At 36.1% G+C, this 23,360-nt stretch overlaps 1 protein-coding gene across 1 annotated transcript in view; it reads left to right on the top strand.

The window, feature by feature from the left end:
• BRIP1 (BRCA1 interacting helicase 1) overlaps positions 1–23,141 on the top strand; it is a 191,443-nt gene extending 168,302 nt beyond the window's left edge. The window contains exons 18-20 of the mRNA XM_065909282.1: positions 15,666–15,748; positions 19,282–19,509; positions 21,064–23,141. Coding sequence (XP_065765354.1) covers positions 15,666–15,748; positions 19,282–19,509; positions 21,064–21,701 — 949 coding nt within the window. The 3' untranslated portion in view covers positions 21,702–23,141. The remainder of the gene's footprint in view (positions 1–15,665; positions 15,749–19,281; positions 19,510–21,063) is intronic.
• The last annotated feature ends 219 nt before the right edge of the window (positions 23,142–23,360 follow it).

The following is a 23,360-nucleotide window of genomic DNA, read 5'->3' as shown; positions in this document are numbered from 1 at the left end:
TTACTGAAGTATAATCTTTGTCTCAAGTGGGCATAATTCATTTGAGCAAGGCAGTATGAAAACAATGGGAAAAAGAAAAGGTGAAACCTTTTTCTCTGAACTATTTTGTTAACTTAATGCCTTTTTGTTATAGAACACTTTAAACTTAAACCAAAGTGGGACCACGATAGAATGGCACCCTGACTTTACATTGATTTTCAACACTGTTTTATAAAATGGCGTAGGTGTTATGTAACAATTGACAGTATCCATCTTCCTATCCTGCCCTTTCAATTTTTTGGTTGGTCTGATGCCTCGGAACCTGTGGACTACTTTAAAATATCACAAAAGAGTATCATATAAAATTTAGATTTTTAAAGTCCCTATGGAGAAATCAAACATTTGTATCAATTTTCACCCCCTCTCAAAATCCCATGATGGTATAAGGAATAAAAATGTCAAATCTATAGACATGAAAAGAGTGGGAGAAGAGACAGTAACAGATGAACTATCAATAAGTTTTGAACACAGAAAAACAGATGAATGATTAAATGACTTAACAGGTAAGAGAAAGCTGAAATTTAAATCTATAGTCATGAAAGCTAATAAGATCTTCCAGATTCAAGCATAGAAAAACTTAGGACTTGGAGCTATTCTAGAATGGGTTACATGTTAGTATAGGAAGTAGTTAGACAGCCTGCTCCATCCAGGTTTACTCTCTGGATATAATGAACTAGAGAGTCTATATATTCTTTAGCTATGGGTACAGCTAAGAAGGGGTTAAAGATGGGGGTAAGAAAAGTCTACCTACTGAATGTGAGAACTCTATTCTCTTTTTCTCCCTCAGCTGAAAATCTTATATCTTCAAGGCAGGAAAGTGCAGTATTCTTCTCTAAGACAGGTGACAACCCTATCTTATGTTGGTCTGATGCCTTGGAACCTATGGATTGCTTTAAAATATCACGAGACTATCAGAAGGTGGAAGTCCTTGTAGCTGGAAGAACTTGTAGAAAACAGAAACAGTGTAATAGAACAGGGATTGGCAAACTGTAACAGGCCAGACAAGAATGTTTTATGTTTTTCAGGCTACATATAGTCTGCATCCGTATTCTTTTTTGTTTTTTTTTTTTAACCTTTAAAATGTAAATACCATTCCTAGATTGTAGGCTATACACAAATATGATGTGGGCCAGATTTCCTCTGTGGACTGTAGTTTGCCAACCCTGGGACAAAAGGAAACTTTATAAATTTCTATTAGTAATATCCAAAGAGAGGTAAGACAGCGCCTCCATAAAACAAGAATAGAAAATAAGAAAAAGTTCCTAGACATTAATATGGTAGCAACAGATTTTAAATGTAGAATTGGATTTAGGAGGGAAAAATTAGAATTTCCCACATCCAAAAATCAAAGAGAAATAGGAAAGAACTAGAAAATTAGAGGAGCAGTATGCAAGAACCAACTTCTGATAAATAGGAGCTCCATATGAAGAGACTGGAGAAAATAGAGAAATATGTCAAAGAAATAATTCAAGAAAAATGCTCAGAATTGAAGAACGTAGTTTCCTGATGAAAAGACACACTCAAGCACCGGTAAAGGGGAAGAGCTACAAAGCACCTCACTATGCAGTTTCAAAGTACCTAAGGTAAAGAAAAGGTCCTAAAACCATCCAGAGAGAAAGAGGCAACTCTCATACAAAAGATATGGAGTCTAAATTGAAATAGACTTCTTAAAAGCAACACCAGAAGCCAGAAGACTGTTGAAAATTATCTTCAACTATCTGAGGAAAATTTTTGATTTGCAATTTATGTTCTAAGCAACCCCCAAATGATCAATAAACTGTAAGACAAAATAAAGCCTTCAGTGTTAAAGGACCTGACACTTTTGCTTCAAATGCACAGTTTCTCAGTATTCTACTGAAAGATATGCTTTATCAAAGAAGAGAAAATTCAGAAAGAGGAATACCAAAGATTCAGGAAACTGGAGTTCCAACCCAGAAAAGTGGAATTCCCAAAACAAGAAAGAAGGTTCTGGGATGCATCTGTGTGGCAGTCCCATAGTAGGTAGTCTAGATTGGTTTTTGAGGATGGAAGGTTTGCCCATATTGAAAAAAATTCTTATAGCTGTGACAAAGTGGGAATTAATTAATGATAGAAAACAGAAAATTAAGCAAGAACGGGGAGAAGGAGAGTTAGTAACTCTAAGACAGACAAAAACATACGAGAAAGGGAATATAATCATAGTCCATCATGTAATTTCATCTATACATGATAAGCCACTGAATATTGATTTACAAAAGAATTGTGATATAACTCTACTAGAAGATTGGAGAGGAGTGAAGTTATCAGTAATAATGAAATAAGCATCTTCTATAGGAAGAATCTGTACATAATTTTAGTGGTTAAAATCCAAGACAAATGACCACAAGAACTATCTAAGGTATTTTAAATTAATTGTTTATGAGATTGGGAACTGAAGATGTGGTATGAGTAGGCAAAAGAGAATTCTGTTTTTATTGAAACTATTATAATATTATAAAACTTTGACTTTTATGCTGTGCTTATGTATTTCATTAAAAATTAAAATTTACAAGCTAAAATTAACTTTTTACAATGTCTGGAGGTTTCAATTCTAGATAAAATGGAATAAGTGCATTCTATACTGCTTTTAAAACCTGGATAAAATATGTAGAGCTGCTATTTGAGTACTATGAAGAGTAAATCATACTAGAAATTTGAATTCTGATCTTCTTCCCCAGTGAACTGGTTGGAATAACTATATTAATATCAGGACAAAGTAGAATTCAGAACAAAGAAAATTACAGGGGTGCTGAAAGGAAAATAGCATAACGGTAAAAGGGTCACTTATCAAAAAAGACATAACAATCCTAATTGTGTATTCACCTAAAAATAGAACTTCAAAATAAATGACACAAAAGCTGACATCTGAATAGAGAAATAGACAAATCCACAAGTAAAGTTGGAGACTTTAAAATTCCTCTTTCAATAATACTGGGTTGGTCAAAAATTTCATAAGATGTGTTGGAAAAACCTGAATGAACTTTTTGGCCAACCCAATAGCTAGCAGTAAGAAACAGAAAACCAGTAAGGAGATAAAAGATTTAAACAATGTTGTTAACCAACTAGATCAAATTGACATTATAGAGTACTCCACCCAACAATAGAATAAACAACCCAAAGAACATGTACCAATGTAGACAATGTCCTGGGTGACAAAGTTAAAAGTTGTTTTGAAGATTTGAAAGCAATCAATAGAATTATCTCTAAGGGAGTTGAAGAGGTTGAAGTTGGTATATAAAGCCATTTTAAATATGACCAAAGAACTAAGAAAATTATGTCTAAAGAACTATAAGAAACTATGGGAATGATGTTTCACCAAGTGAAGAATATCAATAATTAGAATTTTTTTTTTAAAAAAGAACCTAATGGAAATTCTGGAGTTCAAATGTACAATAAGTGAAATTAAAATTTTATTAGAGGGGCTCGCCAGCAGTTTTGAGCAGAGAGAAGAAAGAATTGATTTCTAGTATGAGGAAGAAATAGAAGAAGAGTGAAGATTAATTAAGATAGCCTCAGAAACCTGTACAACCACATCAAGAATATCAACATACACATAAAAAGAGTCTTAGGGGGAGAAAAGAGAGAGAAGTGAATGGAAAGATTTTTTTGAAGAAATAATGGCTGGAAACTTCGCAAATTTGTTGAAAAACACTGATCTCCACATCTCAGAAAAGCAGAAAACTCCAAGTGGTTTGAACTCAAAAGAGATCCATACATCAGAATGTTGTGATCAAACTATCAGAAGACAAAAAGAGAATCTAGAAAACAGCAAAAGAAAAACCATATACAGGATCTCTTAAATTAGCAGATCTTTTACTGAACACTATGGAAAGGAGACAGTAAATTGAAATATTTAAAGTGCTGAAAGAAAAAGACCATCAATGGAATCTCTAACTGGCAAAATTATACTTCAAAGTTTAAGGAGGAAGTAGAACGCTTACTCCTTGGAAGGAAAGTTATGATTAACCTAGACAGCATATTAAAAAGCAGAGACATTACTTTGCCAACAAAGGTCTGTCTAGTCAAGGCTATGGTTTTTCCAGTGGTCATGTATGGATGTGAGAGTTAGACTATAAAGAAAGCTAAGCACCGAAGAATTGATGCTTTTGAACAGTGGTGTTAGAAAAGACTCTTGAGAGTCCCTTGGACTGCAAAGAGATCCAACCAGTCCATCCGAAAGGAGATCAGTCCTGGGTGTTCATTGGAAGGACTGATGTTGAAGCTGAAACTCCAATACTTTGGCCACCTGATGTGAAGAGCTGACTCACTGGAAAAGACCCTGATGCTGGGAAAGATTGAAGACAGGAGGAGAAGGGAATGACAGAGGATGAGATGGTTGGATGGCATCACTGACTCAACGGACATGGGTTGGTGGACTCCGGGAGTTGGTGATGGCAGGGAGACCTGGCATGCTGCGGTTCATGGGGTCGCAAAGAGTCAGACACGACTGACTGAACTGAACTGAACGGAACTGAGAACATTTCTAAACAAAAACCAAGAGAATTAATCTTTGGAAATCTTAATTGTACAAGAAGCACTAAAAAGAGTCTCTTTCTTGCTACATGAAAGGACACTAATCTGTAACTTATATCCACATGAAGAAATAAGGATCTGTTATTTCATAGGTAAATATAAAAAACAATATAAGTATATTTTGGTAGCTATTTTTCTCCTATTTGATTTTGAGAACAACTGCATAAAGCAGTAATTTTATGTCTGTGGTAATAAGCATGGGTCTTGGGGTTCCCCAAAACCACCCTTCGGTTTAGTTATTCACCAGGAGCAGTGATAGATTCAGCAAATAGCTGTATGCACACCTAAGATTTGTCACAGTGAAAGGATACAAAGCAAAAACAGCAAAGAGAAGGAACACAGGCAAAGCTCCAGGGGAAGTCAGGCACAATCTTCCAAGTGTCTTCTCTCAGTGGAGTCATACAGGGCACTCTTAGATTCCCAGCAATGAATTGGGGTAACCTGTGTGAAATAATTGCCAACCAGGAGAGCTTGTTAAAGACTCAGCACCCAGTGTTTTTGTTTGGACTGATCATATAGGCAGTCTCTGGCTAACACTTTACCAAAGTCTAGACTCTCAGAAGAAAAGCACATGTTTGGCGTTAACCTTATTTTTGCACAAACCTTTTAGACACAGTGAGACTTTCTTATCAGTTTGTGATTGGAACCTTCCTAAAATCTAAAAGCCAACCAAGGGCTGCTTTTGTATGCAGACATTTTTAGAGATAAGCAACTTGGCCTGCTGTACTCACTTTTCTGCACAGGTGTAATGTTTAAAGATAAAATTTAAATTAAAGTAATAACACAGGGTGAGGGGGGAAGAAACTTATTACAGGAGCAGTGTTTTTGTATACTATTGAAATTAAGTTCATATCAATCCAAATTAGATTTTTATAAATTAAGGTGTTTATTAAAATTCTCAAGAATTATACGAAAAAGATCATAATGACATGGATAACCACAGTGGTGTGATCATTCACCTTGGGTCAGACATCCTGGAGTGTGAAGTCAAGTGGGCCCTAGGAAGCATTACTGCAAAGCTAGTGGAGGTGATGGAATTCCAGCTGAGCTATTTCAAATCCCAAAAGATGATGCTGTTAAAATGCTGCACTCAGTATGTCAGCAAATTTGGAAAACTGAGCAAGTGGCAACAGGACTGGAAAAGGTCAGTTTTCATTACAATCCCAAAGAAGGAAGGTGCCAAAGAATGTTCAGATTACTACTCAGTTGTGCTCATTTTGCATGCTAATAAGGTAATGCTCAAAATCCTTCAAGCTAGGTTTTAGCAGTATGTGAGCTGAGAGCTACAAGCCGGGTTTAGAACAGGTAAAGGAACCAGAAATCAAATTGCCAACATTTGTTGGATCACAGAGAAGCAAGGGAATTCCAGAAAAACTTCTGCTTCATTGACTATGTGAAAGCCTTTGACTATGTGGATCACAACAAACTGGAAAATTCTTAAAGAGGTAAGTACCAGACCACCTTACCTATCTCCTGGGAACCTGTATACAGGTCAAGAAGCCACAATTAGAACCTAACATGGAACAACTCACTGGTTCAAAATTAGGAAAGGAGTATAACAAGGCTTTCTATTGTTGGCATGTTTATTTAACTCTGTGCAGAGTACATCATGCGAAATCTTGGCCTGGATGAATAAAAAGATGGAATCAGGATTGCTGGGAGAAATATCAACAACCTCAGATAATACAAATGATACTACTCTAATGGAAGAAAGGGAAGAGGAATTGAAGAGCCTCTTGATGAGGGTGAGATTGAAAAAGCTGGCTTAAAACTCAACTTTCAAAAAACTTAGATCAAAAAAATTTCAAAAAACTAAGATCATGGCGTCCTGTCCCACCACTTCATGGCAAATAAAAGAGGAAAAAGTAGAAGCAATGACAGATTTTATTTTCTTGGGCTCCAAAATCACTGTGGATGGTAACTGCAGCCATAAAACTAAAAGATGTTTGCTCCTTGGAAGGAACCCTATGACCAACCTAGACATTGTATTAAAAAGCAGAGACAGGGACCCATGGACCATGGGGAGTGCATCTGTCCTCTGCAGGGGCCACGGGCTAGGAAAAGTGTCTCAGCTGCTCCTGCAGAGAGTGTTTCCAGGAGACCAAGGAGAACCATCAGGAACCGAAAATGCCAAAACTGAGATCAAGCCCTGAGACTTTGGAGTGGGAGCACTGACTCCAAGACCCTAGACTACCAGAGAAAACTAACCCTAGAGAGTAACAAGTAGTTAGAACCCACACTAAGGAAACCACTTGCATACAAGATCCGGCATCACCCAACCACCAGTAGCACTCTGCAGGACACCTTATGTAAACAACAAACAAAACAAAAATACAAACCCAATCATCAGCAAACAGGATTACCGCCCACTCAGCCTTGACCATCAGAGGAAAAACAAACAAGCAAAAAAAAAAAAAAAAAAAAACCAGCACAAATCTCACCCTATGCACAGCTTACACAAACCACTGGACCAACCTTAGAAGGGCAGAAACCAAAAAGAAGAAAGAATTCAACCTTGAAGCCTGGGAAAAGGAGACCTCAAACACAATAAGTTAAAAAAAAAAAAAATAAGGAAAAGGCAGAGAAATACTATACAAATGAAGGAACAAATTAGAAACACAGAAGTTCAAATAAATGAAGGTAAAATAGGCAAACTACCTGTAAAAGAATTCAGAATCATAATATTAAAGATGATCAAAAACCTTGAAAACAAAATGGAGAAAATGCAAGAATCAATTAACAAAGACCTAGAAGAATTAAAGAATAAATATACAAACAACACAATTACTGAAATTAAAAATACTCTGGAAGGAATCAATAGCAGAATATCTGAAGCAGAAGGATGATTCAGTGAGCTGGAAGATAAAATGGTGAACATAACTTTTGAAGAGCCGAATAAAGTAAAAAGAATGAAAAGAACTGAGGATAGTCTCAGAGACCTCTGGGACAATATCAAACACACCAACATCAAATTATAAGGGTCCCAGAAGAAGAAAAGAAAAAGGGTATGAGAAAATTTTTGAAGAGATTATAGTTGAAAATTTCTCAAACATGGAAAAGGAAATAGTCAGTCAAGTATAAGAGGCACAAAGAGTCCCATACAGGATAAACCTAAGGAGAAACATGCCAGTTCAGTTCAGTTCAGTTGCTCACTCATGTCTGACTCTGTGTCCCCATGGACTGCAAGATACCAGGCTTCCCTGTCCATCACCAACTTCCAGAGCCTACTCAAACTCAGGTCCATCATGTTGGTGATGCCATCCAACCATCTCATCCTCTGTCATCCCCTTCTCCTCCCCTTCCATCTTTCCCAGCACCAGGGCCTTATCAAATGAGTCAGTTCTTTCCATCAGGTGGTCAAAGTATTGGAGTTTCAGCTTCAGCATCAGTCCTTCCAATGAATATTCAAGACTGATTTCCTTTAGGATGGATTGGTTTGATATCCTTGCAGTCCAAGGAACTCTCAAGAATCTTTTCCAACACCACAGTTCAAAAGCATTCAATTCTTCGGCACTCAGCTTTCTTTGTAGTCCAACTCTCATGTCCATACATGACTACTGGAAAAACCATAGCTTTGACTAGATGGACCTTTGTTGGCAAAACAATGTCTCTGCTTTTTAATATGCTGTCTAGGTTGGTCATAGCTTTTCTTCCAAGGAGCAGGTGTCTTTTAATTTCGTGGCTGCAGTCACCATCTGCAGTGATTTTGGAGCCCAAAAAAATAGTCTCTCACTGTTTCCACCATTCCCCCATCTATTTGCCATGAAATGATGGGACCAGATGCTATGATCTTAGTTTTCTGAATGTTGAGTTTTAAGCCAACTTTTTCACTCTCCTCTTTCACTTTCTTCAAGAGGCTCTTTAATGCTTTGCTTTCTGCCATAAGGGTGGTATCATCTGTGTATCATACTAACAAAGACTAAATACAAAGAAAAAATATTAAAAACAGCAAGAGAAAAGCAACAAGTAACATACAAGGGAAAACCCCAAACATTTAACAACTTATCTTTCAGCAGAAACTCTGCAGGCAGGAAGGGGGTGGCAGGATATATTTAAAGTACTGAAAGGGAAAAATTCTACAATGAAGAATCCCTAGCCAGCAAGGATCTCATTCAAAATTGATGGAGAAATAAAAATTTTTTCAAACAAGTGAAAGTTAAGAGAATTCACTACCACCAAACCAGCTTTACAACAAATGTTAAAGGGATTTATGTAGTCAAGAAATATAAGAGACGGAAAAAGATCTACAAAATCAACCCCAAACAATTAAGAAAATGGCAATAGGAACATACATATCAATAATTACTTTAAATGGATTAAAAGCTCCAACCAAAAGATACAGACTGGCTGAATGGATACAAAAACAAGACCCATATATATGCTGTCTACAGGAAATCCACTTCAGACCTAAAGGCACATGTAGACTGAAAATGAGATGATGGAAAAATACTTTCCATGCAAATGGGAAGCAAATGAAAACTGGAGTAGCAATCCTCATATCAGACAAAATAGACCTTAAGATAAAGAATATTGCAAGAGATATGGAAGGACACTACATAATGATCAAGGGATCAATTCAAGAGGAAGATATAACAATTGTAAATGCCTACACACCCAACATGCTGCTGCTGCTGCTGCTAAGTCGCTTCAGTCATGTCCGACTCTGTGCGACCCCATAGAAGAGAGCCCACCAGACTCTGCCGTCCCTGGGATTCTCCAGGCAAGAACACTGGAGTGGGTTGCCATTTCCTTCTCCATGCATGAAAGTGAAAGTGAAGTCACTCAGTCATGTCTGACTCTTCGCGACCCCATGGACTGCAGCCTACCAGGCCCCTCCTTCCATGGGATTTTCCAGGCAAGAGTACTGGAGTGGGTTGCTATTGCCTTCTCCAACATAGGAGCACCTCAATACATAAGACAAACAGCAACAGACATAAAAGGAGAAATTGACAGTAGCACAATAATAGTAGCATACTTTAGCACTCTGCTCATACCAATGGACAGATCATCAAAACAAAATTAATAAGGAAACACAAATCTTAAATGATACATTAGATGAGATGGATCTCATTGATATCTTCAGGATATTCCATCCAAATGCAGAAGAATACACCTTCTTCTCAAGTGCACATGGAACATTCTCCAGGATAGACCACATCTTGGGTCACAAATCAAACGTTAGTAAATTTAAGAAAATTGAAATGGTATCAAACATCCTCTACCACAACACTATGAGATAGGTATCAATTACAAGAAAAAAGCTGTAAGAAGCACAAACACATGGAGATTAAACAACATGTTCCTAAATAACCAACAGGTTACTGAAGAAATCAAAAGGAAAATCAGAAAATTTCTAGAAAGAAATGACCATGAAAACACAACAACTCAAAACCTATGGGATGGAGGAAAAGCAGTTCTAAGAGGGATGTTTACAGCAATACAATCCTACCTCAAGAAACAACAGAAACATCACATAGATGATCTAACTTTACACCTAAAACAGCTGGAGAAAGAAGAACCAAAAACCCCCAAAATTAGTAGAAGCAAAGAAATCATAAAGATCTGAGCAGAGATAAATGAAAAATGAAAGAAACAGAGGTAAAGATTAATAAAACTAAAAGCTGGCTGTTTGAGAAGATAAACAAAATTGGCAAACGTTTGGCTAGACTTATCAAGAAAAAGAAGAATCAAATCAACAGAATCAGAAATGAAAAAGGAGAGGTTACAACAGACAATGCAGAGATACAGAAAATTTTAAGAGACTACTAGGAACAACTATATGGCAATAAAATGGATAACCTGGAAGAAATGGACAGATTCTTTGAAAAGTATAACATTCCAAGACTGAACCAGGAAGAAATAGAAATTATGAACAACCCAATTACAAGCAGTTAAATTGAAGCTGTGATCAAAAATCTCCCAAAAAAACAAAAGCCCAGGACCAGATGGCTTCACAGCGGAATTCTATCAACATTTAGAGAAGAGCTAATGCCTATCCTTCTAAAACTCTTTTGAAAAATTACAGAGGAAGGAACACTTCCAAACTCATTCTACGAGGCCACCATCATCCTGATACCAAAACCAGATAAAGACAATACAAAAAAAGAAAACTACAGGCCAATATCACTGATAAACATAGATGCAAAAGTCCTCAACAAAATTTTAGCAAACAGAATTCAGCAGCACATCATAAAGTTCATACACCATGATCAAGTGGGGTTTATTCCAGGAATGCAAGGATTCTTCAATGGTCACAAATCAATCAATGTGATATACCATATTAACAAATTGAAAGATAAAAACCATATGATCATCTCAATAGATGCAGAAAAAGCCTTTGACAAAATTCAACACCCATTTATGATTAAAACTCTTCAAAAAGTGGGCACAGAAGGAACCTACCTCAACATAGTAAAGGCCATATATGATAAGCCTACAGCAAACATTATTCTCAATGGTGAAAAACTGAAAGCATTCTCTCTAAGATCAGGAACAAGACCAGGGTGTCCACTTTCACCACTATTATTCAACATAGTTCTGGAAGTCCTAGCTACAGCAATTCGAGAAGAAAAATAAAGGAATCCAGATCGGAAAAGAAAGAGTAAAGCTCTCACTGTTTGCAGATGACATGATACTGTACATAGGAAACCCTAAAGATAGAATCAGAAAATTACTATAGCTAGTCAGTGAATTTAGCAAAGTTGCAGGGTACAAAATCAATACACAGAAATCACTTGAATTTCTATATTACTAACAATGAAAAATCAGAAAGAAGAATTAAGGAATCAGTCCCATTCATTGCAACAAAAAGAATCAAATAAATAGAAAACAACTTACCTAAGGAGACAAAAGAACTGTGCACAGAAAATTTTAAGACCCTAATGAAAGAAGTCAAAGATGACATAAACAGATGGAGAGATCTTCCATGTTCCTGGGTAGGAAGAATCAATATTGTGAAAATGACTTTACTACCAAATGCAGTCTACAGATTCAGCGTGATTCTATCAAAGTACCAATGACATTTTTCACAGAACTAGAACAAAAAATTTCACAATTCATATGGAAACACAAGACCCCAAATAGCCAAGGCAGTCTTAAGAAAGAAAAATGGAGCTGGAGGAATCAACCTTCCTGATTTCAGATTATACTACAAAGCTACAGTCATCAAGACAGTATGGTCCTGGCACAAAAACAGAAATATAGACCAATGGAACAAGATAGAAAGCCCAGAAATAAACCCATGCACCTATGGGTACCTTATTTTTGACAAAGGAGCCAAGAATATACAATGGGGCAAAGACAGTGTCTTCAATGAATGGTGTTGGAAAAACTGGGACAACTACACGTAAAAGAATGAAATTAGAACACTTCCTAACACCATACACAAAGATTAAACTCAAAATGAATTAAAGACCTAAATGTAAGACCAGAAACTACAAACTTCTTAGAGGAAAACATAGGCAGAACAGTTGATGACATAAATCAAAGCAAAATCCTCTATGATCCACTTCCTAGAGTAACAGAAATAAAACAAAAGTAAGCAAGTGGGACTTGATTAAATTTAAAAAGCTTTGGCATAGCAAAGGAAACTAAGTGTGGTGAAAAGACAACCCTCAGAATGGGAGAAAATAATAGCAAATGAAACAACTGACAGGATTAATTTCCAAAATATACAAGCAACTCATACAACTCAATACCAGAAAAACAAACAACCCAATCAAAAAGTGAAAGGAAAAGACTGTTAGGAAAAGACCTAAACAGACATTTCTCCAAAGAAGACGTACAGATGGCTAACAAACATGTGGAAAGATGCTCAACATCGCTCATTATTAGGGAAATGCAAATCAAAACTACAGTGAGATATCAGCTCACACCAGTCAGAATGGCCATCATCAAAAAGTCTACAAACAGTAAATGCTGGGGAGGGTGTGGAGAAAAGGGAACGCTCTTGCACTTTTGGTGGGAATGTAAATTGATACAGCTACTATGGAAGATGGTATGGAGATTCCTTAAAAAACTAGGAATAAAGCCACCATATGACCCAGCAATCCCACTCCTAGGTATATCCCCTGAGGAAACCAAAATTGAAGAAGACACATTATTCATTGCAGCACTATTTATAATAACTAGAACATGGAAGCAACCTAAATGTCCATCAACAGATGAATGGATAAAGAAGTTGTACGTATACACAATGGAATATTACTCAGCCATAAAAAGGAATGCCTTTGAGTCAATTCAAATGAGGGGGATGAACCTAGAGTGAAGTAAGAGTACAGAGTGAAGTAAGTCAGAAAGAGAAAGATAAATATCGTGTTCTAATGCATATATACATAATCTAGAAAAATGGTACTGAAGAACTTTCTTACAGGGCAGCAATTCCGAAATAGACATAGAGAATAGACTTGTGGACATGGGGAGAGGGGATGAGATGGTGAGATGTATGGAAAGAGTAACATGGAAGCTTACATTACCATATATAAAATAGATAGCCAACAGGGAATTTGCTCTGTGGCTCAGGAAACTCAAACAGGGGCTCTGTATCAACCTAGAGGGGTGGGACGGGGAGGGAGGTTCAAAAGGGAGGGGATGTGTGTATACCTATGGCTGATTCATGTTGAGGTTTGACAGAAAACAACAAAATTCTGTAAAGCAATTCTTCAATTAAAAAAAAAAAAAGGCAGAGACATCGCTTTGCCAACAAAAATCCATATAGTCAAAACTACATTTTTTCCAGTAGTCATGTATTGATATGAGAGTTGGACCATAAAGAAGGCTGAGCGCTAAAGAATTGATGCTTTTGAGTTGTGGTGCTGGAGAAGACTCTTGAGAGTCCCTTGAGCTTCAAGGAGATCAAACCAGTCAACCCTGAAGGAAATCAGCCCTGAATACTCATTAGAAAGACTGATACTGAAGCTGAAGCTCTGATACATGGGCCATCTGATGGGAAGAACAAACTCACTGGAAAAGACCCTGCTGCTGGCAAAGATCGAGGACAGGAGGAGAAGGGGCCGACGGAGAATAAGATTATTAGATAGCTTCTCTGACTCAGTGGACATGAATTTGAGCAAACTCCGGGATATACTAAAGGACAGGGAAGCCTGGCATGCTACATCCATGGGGTCGTAACTAGTTGGACCAACTTAGCGCCTGAACAGTAACAAATGCAAGAAAATGAAGTTAGACCCCTACCTCACACTGTATAGAAAAGTTAACTCAAAATGGATCAAGGGCTAACAAGATGTAGATTTTCTTCACCTTGGATTAGGCAAAGGTTTTTAAAATATTTCAGATCATGTGTCTGATCAGAATCTAGTTCCAGAATATATAAAGAACTCTTACAGAGTTCAACAATAAAAAGACAGTGCAATTTTAATTTTGACCAATAATTTAAATACATATTTCTCAAAAAAAAAATATACACATGACCAGTATGCACATGAAAAGATGTGCAACATCGTTAGTCATTCAGTTCAGTTCAGTCGCTCAGTTGTGTCCGACTCTTTGCAACCCCATGAACTGCAGCACGCCAGGCCTCCCTGTCCATCACCAACTCCCAGAGCCTGCCCAAGCTCATTAGTCATTAAGGAAATGTAAATCAAAACCAGAGTGAAGTACCACTTCATGCCTTTTAAGGTAAATATATTGAAAAAGAGGGACAATAACAAGTATTAACGAAGCTATGGAGAAATTGGAAGTCTCATGCATGGCTAATGGAAATGTAAAATTATGTGACTGCATTGGAAAAAAAAATGTGGCAGTTCCTCAAAATTTAAACAGAGTTTCCATATGAACTAGCAATTCTGTTCCTAAGTTTATACTCAAGTTTTTTTAAATGTATTTACATAAAAGCTTGTACACAAATGTATATAGCAGCATTATTCACAATAGACAGAAGTGGAAACAATGCAAAATGGTCATTATGTATAGATAAACAAATGTGGTATATCCATGCAATGTACTATTATTCAGGAATAATATATGATACAAGGACCTTGAAAACAGCATGCTAAGTGAGAGAAGCCAGACACAAAATGCCATATATTATAAGATTCTAGTTTATGAAGTGTCCAAAACAGATAAATCCAGGGCTTCCCAGGGTGGCACTAGTGGTAAAGAACCCACCTGCCAATGCAGGAGATGAGAGACACAGGTTTGATCCCTGGGTCAGGAAAATCCCCTGGAGGAGGGCATGGCAGTCCACTCCGGTATTCCTGCCTGGAGCATACATTGAACAGAGGAGCCTTGTGGGCTACACTTCATGGTGTCACAGAGAGTTGGACGTGACTGAAGCCACTTTGCATGTGCACACATGCATATGAACAGAAAGTGGATTACTGGTTGTCGGGTTAGGGGGAATAATCCCAGTAATTTGGGGAGACTAATGGGCGTGGGGTTTCTTTTTTGGTGAGATTAAAATATTCTGTAATAGATTGTGTTATAGGCTGCAGAACCTTGTAAATGTGCTAAAGAACTATTGAATTTTAAAATGTTTAATAATTTTTAAAATAAAACAATTAGCAATTTGAGCCCCACAATCCATAAAAAGAATAACGCACCATAGCCATAGTGGTTATTTTAGGAATGAAAGAAAGGCAAGCTCAATATCTGACATTTTGCTAGTGTAATCCACCATATTAGCAGTTTAAAAAGAACAACTGCATGATTATATCAATTGGTGCAAAAATTTTTTTTACTTTTTACAAACATTCATTTATGATAAAAACTTGTTAAATCAGAATAAAAGTTATCTACATAAAATCTACAGCTAATATAAGGTAGAAAATATTCTGTGTATGTAAGGAAGATTTGGAGGAAATAATTTTTATAATTTTCTTGATTTTTGAAATGGAATGCATGTAGCATTTTTGGGTATAGTAGTTGGCAAAAGTAGGGTGTTTTTAAATACACCTACTCTGGTACATTGTAGTGAGTAGTTTCTATAAACCTTATTCCTAATCATGACTTTGATTAAAGGACACATCATTAATTTCTCAATCTTCTCTCTGTCCCATTAGCAGTTTAACTGTTTTGCAATGTTGTATTTATCTTACTTTCTCCCTATTTTTTAACAGGTGTATTCGACACAAGAATGATTGGGGGGCTCTTATTCTAGTCGATGACCGCTTCAGGAGTAACCCTAGTCGATACATATCTGGTAAGAGTCTCAGCTGGGCTTAGAGTAAGAGTTGGTAGCAAGCTTTATTATTTAATGACTTCTATTTTTAAAGACAAAGAATTGGATAGAGAATTTGAATTACTAGATCTAACATGAAAAAATTCACATTGCCTGGAAATCTAGCCTTTTAATGCCTCTATGTTTACAAAAGATCTTTAGAGAGAAGAATCTGGTTAGTTCTAATGTAGTATTAATCAATTAAGATCCTTCAGTTTCATCAGAATGTGGTTTTGATTCAATAGCATAGGAGTAATTTATTTAGCATTGTCTGGGAAAACAACTGTTCCACAGAAATTAATTTTTCAAGAAATATTAAGTTTTTACATTTAAGCACACAAGCAATTCATTGGCTGCATAGGATTCTTCTTTCATTTTGAATTATTTGAGTTTTATTGTTGTTTTATTGTTTTTATTTGTTGTTTTTATTGTTTTATTGTTGTTTGTTTGTTTAGAAATGCTTCTGTTGTTACAGAGTTTATATTAATCAGAGTTAGTATCTTCTAAAAAGAAAAAAATGCACCACTGCATACTGCAAGATGAAGTAGATGGTCATTTTTCCCCACTCAAATGAACAAATACTGTGTGCCTATTGTTTTCATCCAGCTGTAGCACAATCCCTTTGAAATCAATATCAGGAATCTATGTTATTAAAGAACTGTTAGCAGTACTTGCATTTTTATTGTTAGCTTTAGAGCTAAACATTTCGTACCATACTATAATATAATGAAATGACGCTAATTTTTTGTTTCAGATTAGCTATCTATGTATATTTACTCTACTTTTTATATTTCAGAACCTAATCATTATATCTGATTCAATATTAAAACATATCCACCTGGATTGAAGCAGGAAATGCTGCTTTATTAATCTTTTCCCCTCTTTCCCTGTAGAGCAAGCCATTGAGCTTAGGCCAAGTCATAACCAAAAGCAAATGTTAAGCGCTTATGTTTAGTCAGCAGGTGGAGCTCAGATTCTTTCAAGTTTTCAAAAGCAAACTGACATTTTATACTGAAAAGGCTTTTTTTTAATCACAAAAAGGTCAAAATGAAAGGGATAATTATAATGCTAAAATTTTTAAATTGGAAAATTTTTCATATTTTTATTTGGTATAATTATTTTCCCCAGGCAAACAAAAATTAAGAACTTTAAAGAAATACATATTTTAAATTTCTTTTCTTTTCAAATCTAGAACTGAAATTTTTACCTCAGATTCATTGAGAGATTTTTTTTGAATTAAACATTTTTTATTATTTCCTGTAAGATTTTTATTTTTTTCTGAGATTCATGAATAAGACTGAAATCTTATGTAGGCAGTAACAGTACAACATACAGATTCCTTTAGATGACTAATTTTTGTTTAAATTCAATTTGCATAAGAATAGATTGATAGAAAGTCTTCATTAAACAGAAAAACTAAAGGAATGTATTTGTAATGAAAGTCTAATTGTTCAAGTTGCTTGATGCCCTGTCTTGTCTTCCTCTCAACTGAAAACGCCATAATGAATTTTTAAACTACTCCAAAAGATGATTATGGTTTTAGCAGCATCAGCAGAGAATATTTATTTTCTAAAGTCCAAATTTTTGAATTTCATTCTGAAGTGGGTCATTGTCCAAAACACCTTATACTGTTAATATGGCTTATTTTTATGCAGTTTTCATATGTCACAGGGTCAAATCTTATCCCTTATAACTTGATTATTTATATATTAAATATATATATATTCATATAGGACATGATTTACCCATAAAATGGTGTTATTCCTTTTACCCAGAATAGTTTAATATATTTGGAATTGGGAGAAGGGAGACCAAAAAAAAACCTTTGAGACTGTGAAAGTGATAAAGGGTAAGTGATTCAGTTGTGTCCGACTTTTTGTGACCCCAAGTACTATAGCTTGCCAGGCTCCCCTGTTCATGTAATTCTCCAGGCAAGAATACTGGAGTGGATAGTCATTCCCTTCTCCAGGAGATCTTCCTGACCCAGGGATCAAACCTGTCTCTCCTGCATTGCAGGCACATTCTTTTACCATATGAGTCACCAGGGAAGTCCAAGAATAGCAGAGGGGGTTGCCATTCCCTTCTCCAGGGGATTTTCCCCACCCAGGGATTGAACGTGGGTCTTCTGCATTGCAGGCAGATTCTTTACCATTTGAGTACCAGGGAAGCCCAAAGTGAAAGCGTTAGTCACTCAGTTGTGTACAACTTTTTGCAACCAGATGGACTGTAGCCTCCCAGGCCCCTCTGTCCATGGAATTCTCCAGGCAAGAATACTGGAGTGGGTAGTCATTCCCTTCTCCAGGGGATCTTCCCAACCCAGGGATCAAACTCCAATTTATTTTTGCTCAAGGAATCAAATTTAAAAGTTGTAATAAGAGATTGTGTTGTTTACAACTTCTGTTTTCTCTGCAATTAAAAGATAGGCAGTTTTTGTGGGGAATTGTAATAAAATTCCCCTTCATGGATCACAGCCGGTTGTGGCAAAGGGGCTTGCGTAACTCAAGCTGTGAGCCGTGCTGTGCAGGGCCACCCAAGACAGATGGGTCACATGGAGAGTTCTGACACAGCGTAGGTGCACCGGAGGAGGGAAGAGCAAACCGCTCCAGTATTCTTGCCGCGAGAACCCCATGAACAGTATGATAAGGCAAAAAGATAGGAGCCCCAGGGACATGAAAGACACTTGCTCCTGGGAAGGAAAACTATGACAAACCTAGATAGTGTATTAAAAAGCAAAGACATCACTTGGCCAACAAAGATCCATATAGTCAAGGGTGTGGTTTTTCCAGTAGTCATGTATGAATTTGAGACTTGGACTATCAAAAAGGCTAATCGCCAGAGAATTGATGCCTACGAATTGTGGTGCTGGAGAAGACTCTTGAGAGTTTCTTGGACTACACAGAGATCAAACGAGTCAATCCTAAAGGAAGTCAATCCTGAATGTTCATTGGAAGGACTGATGCTGAAACTGAAGCTCCAGTACTTTGGCCACCTGATGAGAAGAGCCGACGCTTTGGAAAAGACCCTGATTGAGGGCAGGAGAAGAAGGGGTGACAGAGGATGAGATGATTGGATGGCATCACCAACTCAATAGACATGAGTTGGGGCAAACTCTGGGTGATGGTGAAGGACAGGGAAGCCTGGGATGCTGCAGTCCGTGGGGTCACAAAGAGTCAGACACAACTTCGTGACTGAACAATAGCAACAATGATAAAATTAAATTTGCCTTATTCCTCTGTTATTCAGATTAACGAATAATGCATTTCCCTATCTCCATTCTACTTCTACTGCCTCTTCCTTCCATCCAGTTGACAATCACTGCATGTAAAGAGAAATGCTACTGATACAAGAGCATATTGTGCTTACGAAAGTAAAAAGGCAGGAAAATGGTTGAGAACGATTCTATATACTCTAAATTCAAAGTAGATTACTTCACCAGAGAAGTTACCTAATTGTTTTTCTTAGTATATCATCACGAATAACCCAAGTTTCTTTGCTGGCTTTACTTTTTGCCTTAGGACTTTCTAAATGGGTTCGACAGTTGATTCAGCACCATTCAACCTTTGAGAGTGCACTGGAGTCCTTGGCTGAATTTTCCAAAAAGCACCAAAAGGCCATTGCTATGTCCAAAGAAGACAGAAAACCTATACAGGACAATGAGTCTACACTTGGAGTGGCTTGTTCGAAGGATAGTACCTATTTTTTAGAAGCAGCAAGCCATTTATCACCAGAATATGCTATGGAAGGTAAAGCAAAAATGTGTTTAAAACTACCATATCCTAAAATGATAAATGAAAGTCCCATCTTTACCAAGAGGCATCGTCTCCAAAAAGGAGAAAAGTATGAAAAGTTCTACCCATTTACATTTAGTAGAGAAATCTCATTATATTCAGTGAAATGATACTTGTTATGCTACAGATTAATGTCCTTAGATATGTTGGTTTGTCATATAAGATGTTATCATAAAATAATGAAATAGTATAGTGTATTGGAATGGGAACAAACTTTTGTCAGAGGCCTATACATATTTTCTGGTTTTCCACTAAGAAGCTTTGCCGCTAGCTGTGACCCTCTGAGCAAGTCACTTAACATTTTGAATCTTAATAGAAGAAGGAATATCTGCCTACCTGTCCCTCCAGGTTGGGTTGTAAAGATCTAATAAGATGATATATACCACAACATTGTAAAGAACTGTACAAGTGATAATTTTTTCTAAAGGTGATATTAAAAACTGACCTAATTTATAGATACTTGTCTTACATGAATTATTTATTTAGAGACGTGAAAGTCATTTATTCCAAATGATAAAAAAATAACATTTTAAAATATCAGAATATGCTAGATTAGAATATAATTTGAAAAGTTAGAATATAGTTTAAATAGAGTATAATATATCAGGAGTTAGCGAATTATGGCCTATGGACCAAATTTGGCCTCTCTCTGATTTTGTTCATAAAGTTTACTGGCATGCAGTCACAGTCACTTACATATAGTACACAAGAGCAGAGTTAAGTGGTTGTATATGTTACACTAGAACAGCATAATTGAGTAGTTGCAACAGATACTATATGACCCACAAAGTCTAAAATATTTATTGTCTGGCCTATTACAGAAAAAGTTTGCTAAACTGTGTTCTAGATCATTGGATATCATTTTAATTGTTTTATTTAATATATAATAGTTGTTTAATATATCAGTTTTTAAATATTTATTTTATAGTATATGCTTGTATCCTAACTAAATGTTATAGTGAATTCTAGGCCATTATACTGGTAATCAGGAAACCTAGTTTCTAGTCCAGGTCTGATTACCAACCAACCAATTTTATAACCTCAAGCAAATATCAAGTATCTTAGTCTTTGTGGTTGTCAGGTTCCTTTTTTTTTGTTGTTGTTGTCAGCTACCTTAAGGGAATTAATCTGGGTCACTTTTTCTCAATCACTGGTTAATGGATTTTTAAGGCATTTTTACAGTCTCTTTCCTCCTTTACTCAGCCTTCTTTCTTTTCCTTTTTACCCTTCCTTTTCTTGTTCACTTCTGAGGTCCCTGGTGTGGAATTTGATAGTTTACCAGACAGCATTATAACTTGGGCTAGGTATCACCGGAGACCTAAGATTCCTTTCAGAGTTAACATGTTGTACTCTACATTCTAAAATGGAAGTCCTACTACTGCTTGTTAGGGGCTCTGAATTATGTATCCTATACAGTTATTTCAGTATTTCTAACAAAAATCACTTTTAATGTAACAATTATGATGTTAGGAGCAGAAGGTTAACACTCTTACGCTCTTATATTTGTAGATGATCCAGAATTATTAGAAGAGTCTGCCCAGGCAATAGGAGCAGAAAGAATTGTGATTTCCAGATCCACAAGCCCAACCTTCAGCAAACAAACAGACCGAGTTAGCTGGTCTGGCAGTTATTTGGGGGGACAGTATCTCCCTGGTAAAATTCTGACTGGAACCCCTGTGGTTAGGTCATCAGAGGACTGTGCCTCTACTTCTTCCACTTTCAAAACAGAAAAGAAATGTGAAACAGTTTTGCCACTCACTGATCAATATGAGTCCTCATCTCCGACAGTAGACACATCATTTGGAGCATGCTCTCAATCAGAAACCATTGTTCCATCTGCAAGCGTTGATGCTACTAATCTGAATTCAGAAGATCCAGCAATTCAGTTTTCTGTAGTAAGTGAAGAAGCTGAACCTTCTGCTTCAGATACAACTTCTGAAACAGAAGCAGATGAGTCTATCTACTTTACACCTGAACTTTATGACCCTGTAGATACAAGTGAAGAGAAGAATGAACTAGCTGGAGCTGAGAGAGACAATAGATTGACTAATAGTTCAAACTGCATTTTAATTGAAGATCTTTTTGAAATTAAAACTACAAAAGGAGTGGATTCAGTCAGAGAAATGGAAGCTGAGGACCAAAGTTGAAAAGACTCATGCCTATTTGAGAAAGTAAAGTTGATGATCTTGGTAGTAATGTAAAAACAACTCATAAATGAATTGGAACTGGGACAATACTCAGGAAATGGATATAAAGAACTTTAAACAGTCTCCTTCCAAAAATAAAGATGTGTTCCCTGGTGTCAGGTAATAATACTTAGCTGTCAAGCTATAAAAACATAGCCTCATGCATATATTCAATTATATTGTAAATGATAATTTATATATTGGATAAGTAGCATGGTTTTTGGGGACTTTTTTAGTTTGAGATATATTTTTCACTTTAATCCAAAGACTATATTATGTTTAAAAATACAAGTTTTACTACTCTTGAGTTTTAATAAATTTTTTCTTAAAAGATAATTTCCTTCAAGAAGTTTTCCTCTGCTAAATGCTATATTGAATTAATCAGTTTGGAAGATATGTAGTTTCCTAGTGCACTTTAAATTTCACATGAATATTTGTTTTTATAGTCCTCTTCATCCATTTGTTTTCATATTGATATGTAAAAATTAATAGCAATCTAATCCAGTCACCCATGGATCATGTTTCTCTAGATTTTACCTCAGATCAGTCTGAGATTTTTTTTTTTTAGAAGTCACAGTCTTCTTGAAAAGTATATTCCTATATTAAACTGCCTATTATAAGTAATTAAGAATTAAGAAAACTACATGCATTTCTGATTGAAATTGTTTTTTGCTCATTAAACCCTAGTTTTAAACAAATTTATATAAAATCATAAGATAGCAAATTAAGGACTCCAAATTTTCAATTCTGATTAGCTTCATTACCATTGTGGAAAATATGATCTTTTCTAGCTGAAAGGTTTCAATTATGCAGCCAAGATAGGAAACTTCAAATATAAATTTAATAAGTAAACCCAAACATGTAACAGTAGCTGAAAAATGTTCTGTGGTATCTCAGTAATAAGTCTTTCTGTAAATTTTGACTCTGCGTTTTTATGAATGAAGTTGTACTTCTGATTAAAAATGGTTATAAAAGAAGCTCTTCTCTGACATCGTTCCAAAAATACATTCACTGATCTTTTCCAAGAAACATCTGTTATTCAGTAGACATTTAGGTTTCTTGTGAGTGATTTGAATTGAAATTTTATGAGTTGTTCAAGTTGTGGATGTGTTTCATTATTTTCAAGTCAAAATTCTCTGAAGTCAGGTATCTTTTTATTTGGGACAGTGATTTATTATATATGAATATATTTACTTTCATTTCAATGGCATTTAGATTGCATACAGCTTAATTGTTTCTATAGCATTGGATGTTACAACTCTGAGCATAATTCAAAGAAATTTAAATGGATAATTTACCAGTTAAAGATCATATCTGTAGATTGGGGTATCTTCAGTCCCATCTAGTATTAGATCTTTTTCTTAGGTGATCAGTAAAAAGTTTCAAACACTGGATTAGAAGGTAATTTATAAATTGTTTTGAATGGATGAAATCATTTGTCCTCTTTGGCGTAGTTTTTAATCCACAGATAAAGGGTAGGGTGATAGTAGGAAAAGTGCCAGGTGGAAGGCAAGAGACTTGGGCTCCATTCTTGGCTCTGCCACTAAAATGTGCCAAGTCATGCCTTTTGGGGAATTAGTTTCATCTGTGAAATGTGTAGTTTGATACTATAAAATCATG

The sequence above is a fragment of the Muntiacus reevesi genome, chromosome 18, assembly GCF_963930625.1.
Source record: "Muntiacus reevesi chromosome 18, mMunRee1.1, whole genome shotgun sequence".
NCBI lineage: Eukaryota > Metazoa > Chordata > Mammalia > Artiodactyla > Cervidae > Muntiacus > Muntiacus reevesi.
This window is presented reverse-complemented; position numbering and strand designations above follow the sequence as displayed.